At 39.5% G+C, this 10,379-nt stretch overlaps 2 protein-coding genes across 2 annotated transcripts; one reads left to right on the plus strand and one right to left on the minus strand.

Moving 5' to 3' along the window:
- Positions 1-595: 595 nt before the first annotated feature.
- Positions 596-4,587, minus strand: rab38c (RAB38c, member of RAS oncogene family). Its single transcript, XM_086012133.1, has 4 exons — positions 4,267-4,587; positions 3,055-3,185; positions 2,133-2,270; positions 596-910 (listed from the first exon to the last, which is right to left on the minus strand). The coding sequence occupies exons 1-4, from the start codon at positions 4,457-4,459 to the stop codon at positions 752-754; spliced, it is 621 nt and encodes a 206-aa protein (XP_085868259.1). The 5' UTR covers positions 4,460-4,587; the 3' UTR covers positions 596-751.
- Positions 4,588-5,231: 644 nt separating this feature from the next.
- On the plus strand, positions 5,232-7,993 carry LOC147133299 (ras-related protein Rab-39B-like). Its single transcript, XM_086012132.1, has 4 exons — positions 5,232-5,508; positions 6,457-6,678; positions 6,953-7,223; positions 7,640-7,993. Exons 2-4 carry the CDS (start codon positions 6,464-6,466, stop codon positions 7,793-7,795), a joined length of 642 nt encoding a protein of 213 aa, XP_085868258.1. The 5' UTR covers positions 5,232-5,508; positions 6,457-6,463; the 3' UTR covers positions 7,796-7,993.
- The last annotated feature ends 2,386 nt before the right edge of the window (positions 7,994-10,379 follow it).

Raw genomic sequence — 10,379 nt, forward strand, 5'->3', positions numbered from 1 at the left:
TTAGAGACGCATAAAGCCATCCCTGATGAAAATTTGCTGTTGACCAGCATAATGCTCTTGAGTTTTGATTGACACTGTTAGAGTAGTATTCATTTGACATTAAGTTTATTATTGTGGTTGTGATATAGTGTAGCGTCACAGAGCTGTTGAGGTATGCGACAAAGTGTGCGGCTACTTAATGTTCCCAAGTTTGACAACTTCGGGACTCTTCTGTGAGGAGTGATTTGAATTCAGACAAAAAAAAAATGCATATGTGTCATTATAAGAGGCTTTTTCCGTTACTGCTGTTTTGGTTAGCAACAAGTTCCAAAAGTGCTCAACTATGCGACTAACAAGGAGACAGACTATTTCAACAGATTGCACGGTTGTACCTAATGAAGTGCCCAGTGGGTGTGTTTTCACATTCGTCACGGGTGAAAAAGAACAATGGCGGCAACATAAGTAGAGCAGCATTAAATCGATTGGATTGCATGTGCAGTGTGGCGCATAGAGTGAACAGTTACCAGTGTGTTGCATCACAAGGCTTAAATGTGAGTGAATGGAATCAGCATGACATTAATATATGTTTAATAGAGTTAATTCCTCTCATTATGAAAGAACACTTTGATATAACTTAACACAAAGCCAGACATGTTTCATATTTAAAAGCATTCATTTAAATGATAAATACAGTAGATTCTTTTTAGAACTGTTGTAGTCCCTGTTCGACGTCCACTTCCCGCTTGTCTGTGATTGGCCAGGACGGGACTCGTTATTTTGGACACGACGAGCAGCCAAGGTGCTCCTTGGTGGCGTTGGCGTACCCCGACAGGACCAGGGCAGTGGGCTCTCGCTCGATTGGGGGGATCTCCTCGTTGCTCACGATGTGCTCCACCAGGCAGTGAGCAGCCTCCTCGATGTTGCTATTTTCCTAAAGGAGAAATCATCAAGTCATCTGTCCACTCCCTGTAGCGCTTGTCCTATCCCAGCTGACTTTGGGACAGAATTGGGGTACGCGCTTGTCATCAGCCAATCACAGGGCACGTACAAATAATGTCCTCTCAGATTCAAACCGACAGTCATTTTAGAGTCTTCATGCGCAAAGCTGCGAACCCGAATCTCTTGGCTGTTAGGTAGACGTGCTAACCATTAGCTTACCGTGCTACTGGAAAATAACAATAGCAAATGGAATAGAGTGCAAAAGTAAAATACACCGTAAGCATAGCAAGGCATCGTCCGTTGGTTGTGTTATAACGGGACACACAAGTGCGGGAAAACACACGCACTCAACAAATTACAGTCGTCAAATTACAGTCATACCTGCACTGTTTAATGGGTGGGGAACCGTTTTCTGTGCAACACTTGCGTAAACAAACCCCGTTCGTCCAAATATGGTCCATTGTTTGTTATTTTTATGCATTATTAACCAATTCAAAGTGTTGAAAACAGCTTGAGAGCAATACATAAATGCTCTACAATGCTCCGCTGCTTCAGAAGTGTCGTTAAACTCCGCCTTTTCCTCACTGCTGGAGCCGTGCAGCATTATGGTGCCTCAAGATTGAAAGTCTGGAGGGTTTTTTTTTTTTTTTTTTTTTTACACAATATCAAGCAAAAATAGTTCATTAGATACATTTTAGTAACCTTTTTTTTTATTCCAAATGGATCGCTCTAATGCAGAAGGAAGCTGTCAGTTTAATTTCTGCCTATTGCACTGCTGAGTCAGCTCATCATTTTATTTATTGCCACCATCGTGGCTCTAAGATCTTTGAAAAAGAGTTTGGGTAGATGATGTAACCACAGTTGTTCGAGTCTTGTTTGGTTTTGGCGTGAGTGCAGAATTTGAAGTGTTCGAACAATTCTAATCAATAACAGCGCAATAAATCAGCGATTTTTCAGCAAGTTAACATGATTTGGGGGCAGTGTGTTGTGACGGTGCGCAACGATATACGATTGGAATAAGCGGTATAAAAGCACCTTGGTACCATGTTACTGGAAATGCGTTTGGACGATGACATTTAGTTATTTTGGATTAACCATAGTTTGTCTTGTAGGTGAGGCCTCCTGCGTGATTTAGGCCTTCCCAAACCAACTGAGGCACTCAATGGTAAACGTGGTAAAACTAAAACAACATCACAACATGCAGTGCAGTATACCTTGGCCGAGGTTTGAAACCAAGCCACAAAGCCGTTGTCTCTACAGAAGGCGTCCAATCTGGGCTGCGGGCATGCCGCTTGGTCGGCCTTGTTGGCTAAGAGGACGGCGGGAACGGGTCTCCCGTTGTTCAGCGTCACCTTGGGACAAAAACAGGATTGGAAGGTCACCGTGTTCTGTGTGTGTCTGTTGTTTTTATTTATTTTTCTTTATTTGGCTGCGTGTATGGTTGTGCAGGAACAGTGAAAGAGTAAAACAGCATTGGGATGATCAGAGACATGAGGAAGAGTAGTCAGTTTAAGTTCAAAGGGATGGTTGGGTCGGGGTGGCCATGTTTTCACTAACAAGTTCATTTTATATATTTTTTGATCAGGAAAATGGAAAGAGTTGTCATTTTCTATTTTATCAATCAATTTGGGAGAAATTAGGAAATAAGTGACTCCATGAATAACGCCTCTTGTTAATGAGGAGAATGGCCGCGCCCCCTACTGTTCTAATCCATGTTCGGTCGGAGTCTCGGGAGGAACCGATTCCAAACTCTCAATTGGAAATCATTGCACTTTAATTGCTTGTAATGGCCAAAAACGGTGATCAATTGGCACCAAAATTTATGTGGACATCCCTACTAATGACCACTTCAACATATCAAAAGGATTAACCTCTCCGTGGCTGATTTATATGAGAATGAGAAAATGTGGAAGTGAGCAGAACTACATAGATTTATGCTGTGACGAGCGCACACTACTTCTTTGCTAAGGAAAAAAAAACAAAAAAAAAACCTCTTCTTTGCTGATCACGGTTAGGACAGGCGAGGCATTTAACACCAGTAGTACTGTAGTACTGATTCATTTTTACATGCAAACCTATTATATAAGTGCCAATGTTAAGCTCATCCAAGTGTCACTTTAAGAGAAAAGTTCTGACCTTGGAGTCCAGGTCGTCCTTCCATTTGAGCACGGCGTCAAACGTGGACGCCCGCGTGCTATCAAAGACAACCAGCGCTCCCACTGCCTCCCGGTAGTAGACGCGCGTCATGTTGCCGTAGCGCTCCTGTCCTACGACACACACACGCACGAAAAGCTGAGTAGAACGTGTGAACTTTATTTGAGCTTAATTAGAGTCACTTAAAATGGTGGCAGATACAAATCCATGCCAAGTGAAGTTGAATTGTATTTATTTTTTAGTACAATACATTTAACATTTTGGAAAGTTTTTTTTAAACAATTCCATTTGCACTATGAATATCTGGATTGTTGCTGAAAGGGGGAGAAAAAAAGCAAGCGCTTTTGCATGTTTTGATTCCACGGCGATCGTCATGTGACGGACGTTTTCCGCATGGGAGTCGCTGACCACATTCCACAACCAGGCAACAAATGACAGACATAGGGAGGGGCTGTGACACACACACACACACACACACACACGCACACGCACACACACACACACACACACCCACACACACACGCACACACACCCCCCCACACACACACGCACACACACACACACACACACAAAATAATTTTATGCTCATTCGAAACATTTATCTTTATAATTCATGTAATGATAATAATGAACTGTTTTAATAACAGGTTTTTAAAATAGTAATTCATTCGTAATCTTTTTTTTTTTTAATTGAAAAAAATTCCATCAGCCAGACAATTTAACAATATTGACAGACATATTTTCTTTATCCTCTTCGAAGAACAACTCATATTTCTGTGTTGCTTACTGAGGAACTGAGCCTGTCTGCATGTATCAATATGTCTGATAAGCAGTTCGGATAATGGATGGATGGATGGATGTATTATAGTGCCCCCAGGTGGTCAAGACGCACACACCAGAAGGAGTAGACCAACTAATTGGATTGAAACAAAAAATACATTTCTTTACACTCTAATTAATCATATCATTATTCTGTTTTTATAAGGTACCGAATATTGGAGTTCTATTCCTCTTGTAAAAAAACCCAACAAAAAACACATTACAAACATTCTGACTTCTTTTTTTAAGGGGGGGGGGGGTGGATTAATGCATTTCCATTCATTTCAGTAAGGGAAAAAGAGACTCCAGTAGAATACAGATCAGTGAAAAATGGACTTAAGTTTGTTAATGTATGTATTTGTAGTGGGTGCTCACCGGCGATGTCCCAGAGCTGCAGTCGGACGACAGTGTCCCGGTCCCATTGGAGCACCTTGAGGGCAAAGTCGACGCCAATGGTGGCGCGGTAGTGCTGTGAGAAGATGTGGTGCACGTAGCGCTTGATGATGGACGTCTTGCCCACGCCCAAGTCCCCGATCACCAACACTTTGAACAGGAGCTCCCGCTGCATGGCTCCTGGCCGGAAAACACTCCAAGTCGCCCAAAAACTACAGCTTACAAGATGAAGCCACAAAACCAACAGACTTGGTGGTCATGTAGGCCAAATGTGTGGATTCCCACCGCTTGTTGGAGAACAGCATGAGGAGTTTTGACCTCTGTGGACCTCTCACTCCCACGCGACTCTTGGCTGGGAGTGACTCCCGCCGCGTTCAAGTGCTCGACAGAGGCATGGTATTTTGGAAATTCACAGTGAATTTCATATTCATTCAGTCGGACAGAAAAAAACAACAACCACAGAGCTACGTAACATATTTTTTAAAAAGAGTTTCATTCAAAAGCAAATGTTTTATTTTGAAAGTTCAATGGTGTATGTATGTAAAAGAAACTGCTGATGGTATAATTGTTTATTTTAAACCAAATTTAATCCAGACAAAATTAAAATAATTTTTCTAAAATAATAAAAATATTGATGCTGCGTTGTAAATGCTCGTCATAGTTACGGTACTTATTTGTATGAAAAGCACATCTTTTTTTTTTTAAATGACACAAAATGTGGCTGTTTTAGCAAGTTAACTAAATGTATGGAACGCGAGTAAAATGCTAGCTGGGTGCATGTGTACTTTTTTGTAGTAGGTAACTAAAGGTTTTTTGTACGTGCATGTGTAAAATGGAAATCTCTGACGACCGTGATGCGTCACTTCCGCCGATTTGGGCTGCGCCTCAGTGCCTGCATTTACGGTAAATGCAAATGTCAACGGTGCTGATGAGGGCGAACGGATGCTTGTGTGTGAGTGTGTGTGATGCCGTCGTGTGTGTCCTCCTCCTTCACGCGGTCGTTTCTTCCCAAATAGCAACGCAAATACGCCCCGGACCGTCTTTCTCCTTAAGACTCCATCGATTATCTTATTTTTTCAAGTGTGAATCATAGCGATGCACAGCTGGTAAACAACAACAGTGCTTTTTTTTCTTTCCTCCTCCCCTCCCTGTGGTCTTGTTTTTGAAGGCATCACCGTCGAAATGGGGCTCGGGTTTGACGCATATTGAACTCTCAGCTTCAAGGTAAGTCAGCAGTTACTCGCATTGATTGGATTGATGATGTGTTTTAGAGTAGTATCCGGATGCTAATGGGGATTGTGAAGGTAAGGCCTGCTACAGCTATTGGGGTGCATCTGAGGCTCACGGGCCACATACGGCCAGCGACAGCACTTGATGCGGACCCACATTCAGTATTGAAAAGAAAAACAAACGTGGGGAGAAGCATCCCATGCTTTAGAATAATTTGTTACACATTTTTTGTTCACAAGTTTAGTGTGGCCCTTGGAGGACCTTGAAATAAGTGTGGATTTATGTAGTTTAATGATATTATATAATTAATAATAACAATGGTAAATAATTCTCATATTTATTTTAAATTCAAATCAAATAACTGGAACATTATTACATCTAAATAGTTTAATGTTTTTATTTTATAAAAATAAATTGATGAATTATTTAATGAGATGAATGAGTTAAAATTTAATGAATACATTTTACTTAACCAATTAAATATATTTTAGGAAGGTAAATAAATGCACATTGTACGTAAAATCGTTAATTTCACTATCTTTTTTTAACCATAAATAAATAAATGATTATCTCATGAAATGATGATAAACTTGTGAAAAAATGACATTTTCACCAATTATTTAATACATTGCAGTTAAACAATGTTAAATGGCATATTGTCTATTTCAATAACTTTTTATTGACTATATTTAAATAAGTGATTATAAAATATATAATTATATATAATATATATTATAGCACATGTTATAATATGCATATCACAGTTTATATAAGATTTTAAAAAATTACATTAAAATTGATACATGTACATAATATTACTAATGTTTCTTATTTACTTTATGAATTAATTACTTATTAATAACTTATTCTATGAACTGAATGATTTATTTGGTAATTCTCAGTTTCCCCAATCGTGACTGAAGGGTTGTGTTTTCCCGACAGACTTGACATGGACACAATCTGGCTTTACCAGTTCCGTCTGATCGTGATCGGCGACTCCACGGTGGGCAAGTCGTGTTTGATCCGCAGGTTCACCGAGGGCCATTTCGCCCACGTGTCGGACCCCACCGTGGGCGTGGACTTCTTCTCGCGCTTGTTGGAGATTGAGCCGGGCAAGAGGGTCAAACTCCAGATCTGGGACACTGCGGGCCAGGAGAGATTCAGGTAACCTTACCTTTACTTTTTTTTAAATATATATTGTTATAACATCATTTAATAGAATTTTAAGAATCAAACAATTAAAATAATAAATTAAACTTGAAAATCAAGGCACCTCAGCACTTTGATATAAGATAGCGCTTGGGTGTGAATGAATGGGAGTCCCACAAGGTTCAATTCCAAGTCCACTTTTATTTGCTTTTCATAAGACAATTTTCTCAGCTGTTGCATCATTTTGTTGGAATAAGTCATCCTAACTACTGATTACTACCTCCCCAAGGTCCATCACCAGAGCCTACTACCGCAACTCGGTGGGCGGGCTCCTGCTCTTTGACATTACCAACCGCCGCTCGTTCCAGAACGTGCACAGCTGGCTGGAGGAGGCGCAGAGTCACGTTCATCCGCACAGCATCGTCTTCCTGCTGGTGGGCCACAAGTGCGACCTGGAGGCCCAGCGGCAGGTGAGCCGGCAGGAAGCCGAGAAGCTGGCCGTGGCCTTCGGGATGAACTACGTGGAGACGTCGGCACGAGATGCCATCAACGTGGAGACGGTTTGTTCAGCTCTTACAACGCTTCCAGGAAAAAGTTTTTGGAGAAAATGTATTTTGAAAGATGAAAACGTTTACATATACCATTTCTTTCCCCAGAAAACACACTTGTTACTTTCTGAGTTTTACATATACCCCTGAACCGCTTGTACTGTATGTCAAAATAGAAACTAAAGCTTGGTTTCAACTAGGGCTGAACAATATTGAAAAATAATCTAACTGCAATTTGTCCTTCAATATTGTGATTGCGATTTAATATGTGATTATTTTTTGCACGTGTATTTTTTAACAGACACAAGCAATACATTGGTCAGCCCTAGTTTCGACCAATATTCATCTGCACTTAACTTGATGGAGTTAGCCCACTCCAGTTCTCAGTGGCTCAATTTGCGTGTAAATACGCATTTTGTCTCCTGAAGGCGTTCATGGACCTGACGAGGCAGATCTTCGAGCTGGTGCGCGGCGGCGACATCAAGATCCAGGACGGCTGGGAGGGCGTCAAGAGCGGGCTGGTGCCCAACACCGTGCACTCCTCAGAGGAGGTCACCAAGGCGGGTCGCCAGTGCCTCTGCTGAGCTCATTTCTTTTGGACTGAATCTTTGGGAGATGGGCCTTCTCTTCGTCTATGACTACACAGCGGGCCCCCGCTCTTTCTTAAATGATTTCCATGTTGCAGTAACACGCTTTACTTGTCATGTGTCGACTACATGCTCGGTGCAAAACACACTTTGTTCTCTCAATTAAAAGCACAAGAAGCCCCTCGTGTTGTTTAACATGTTAGCTTTGCTGCTTTTTTGACATACACACACAGTTAGTGATGACTATTGACACTCATTTGGATATATACCAAACCCAGTAGATATCAGGCAGCCTCTTCACCTCAGTGTGGACTCACAAATTCACAAAACTATATATACAATATGCAGTATATATATGCATATAATGAATAGTCAGAAATATGCAGCACGTTCACTCACTGCACACCCCAACAATAAACACTAGAGCCCGACCGATATTTATGTATTTGTCTTTTTATGCCAATGCCAATTTTGATATTTCCAAGAATAAAATTCCAATCACCGATTAATCAGTCGAATAATGAAAAAAATGTATAATGAATAGAAAAACGTTTTGGGGGTTCCTTAATGCTTACAACATTAAAGAAATGAATTACAGGCAGAACATCTGTCTGAATACTTTGTCCTGTAATATTTGCTTAACTTTACAACAGAAAGAAATATAAGCCATTTATTGGAAGATATTTGTGTGTGTTTTGAGGGGAGTGGCGGGGCATGTTTGAATGTCATTATCTTTGTCCTATGCTATTGACAAAAAAAAAATCTGCGAAAAAATAAAATTTGAACATTTTTGCCAATTTCAAAAGCATCAATATCTTACTGTATATAATAACCAGCCGATTGATCGGTCGGGCTCTAATAAATACTACCAAGGAGTATTAGAGCCACACATAGTAATAAAAAAAAAAACTAATAATAAATATATAATAATGAATAATAATAATAATAATAGTAATAACAATTTTTGAAAATTTAAGTCATGATTTTACAAGGATAAAGTCATTGTGATACAAGAAACTGTAATAGATAGTCAAAAGAGTTACAGAAAAAAGTTGGGATTTTATGATAGAAAGTAGCAGTCATAAGAAAAAGCAGTTCTCATATTTCGACAAAAAAAGTACAAAACTTTTCTTTTTTTTCAACAAATCTGTCATAATGTCACAAAAATAAAGTTATACTTTTACTGAGGGAATAATCTATAAAGTCCTTATAGTACCAGAAAAAAATATATTTTATGATTGAAAATAGCAATGTTACAAGAACAGTCATATTAGGAGAAAAAAAAATATTTGTTGTTGTGATGTTGAGGATCTTGTCAAGTCACTTATTTGACTATTATCCATGTGGCCCGAATACTCCTTGATACTCCTTTTTGGCTTTCTTCAGACAGGCATACATGCATCTACTTTTAACTCACTGGTTTTAACTTTATTTGCTGAGGTGAGCCTCTTTTGAGTGCCTTTTAGAGGAACGAAACGAAACTGTGTTTTATTATTGATGTACAGTGGCTATAGAAAGTCTACACAACCCGGAAAAGCGTAATAGAACAGCTGAACTTTATTTGGGGTCAATCAGAGACATGTTTAATAGTGGGCAGGTGTGTGGTGACTTGAGTTTGATTGTGATTGGTTCATTCTGAACACAGCCACTTCCCCACTTATAAGAGGGTGCACACTTTTACAATTACTTTATTAATTCTTACTTCCTCTCTTGAAAAAAAACATTTTTCCTGTGACCCTCGTGAGGATAAAGCGGATCAGATAATGGATGGATGGATAATAAAGATTAAAAGTCACATTATTGGTCAAGGAAGTTTGTTTTGTATCACAAAAACTGGGATTTGAACAGGGGTGTGTAGACTTTTTATATCCACTATAGGTAACAACTATGTAACATTATTCATTTGAACGCTGACTTCGTGCACGTCAATATTAAATAAGTGGAAATATTCTAAAGGCTTTTGATGTGTCATTGAGCGTGTGTGGCCAATAGAGGGCGCACTCATTCAAGTTCCCAAACAAATTTGCGTACAAATACTCGCAATTTGTTTTCATCAAGCTAATGTTAGAGGCGTTGCTGATTGTGTTAGATGCTACGCTACCTGGTCAGAAAAAACATAAGTTAAAGCAAAACAGTGATAATCTTTTTTCTTATGAATAACACGGTAGCATTGCTTTCAGTGACACTACACTACAGCCCAAAACATTTTTAAAAATCCATGAAAAATAAAGATTACCTGTACCTTAGATCTATCCACAGTCATAGCAATTAGCTTTATGTTGTCATTTCTGTTGAGTCATGTAACTCACTTTTGTCTTCCCTAGTAGTAGTTTCAGAGCATGTTTGTTAGGCAAGCCCCCTCTATGTCCATCATTAAAACTCGTCTTAAAACACAATTTATTCTTTGACTTCGACTCAGCATGAAGCTCAGCATAGTTTGTTTTGTGTTGGCTGTTTTTATGTTCTTCAATCTATTGTTTTAACTGTCTGTCTGATTTTTACTTCATGTGCAGCGCTTTGTATGCGGCTGTGGTTGTTTTTAAAGTGCTCTATAAATAAAGTTGAGTACCCGGTAATCATC

Source organism: Filicampus tigris, chromosome 17 (genome assembly GCF_054856515.1).
Source record: "Filicampus tigris isolate MCC_2025a chromosome 17, RoL_Ftig_1.0, whole genome shotgun sequence".
Taxonomy (NCBI): domain Eukaryota; kingdom Metazoa; phylum Chordata; class Actinopteri; order Syngnathiformes; family Syngnathidae; genus Filicampus; species Filicampus tigris.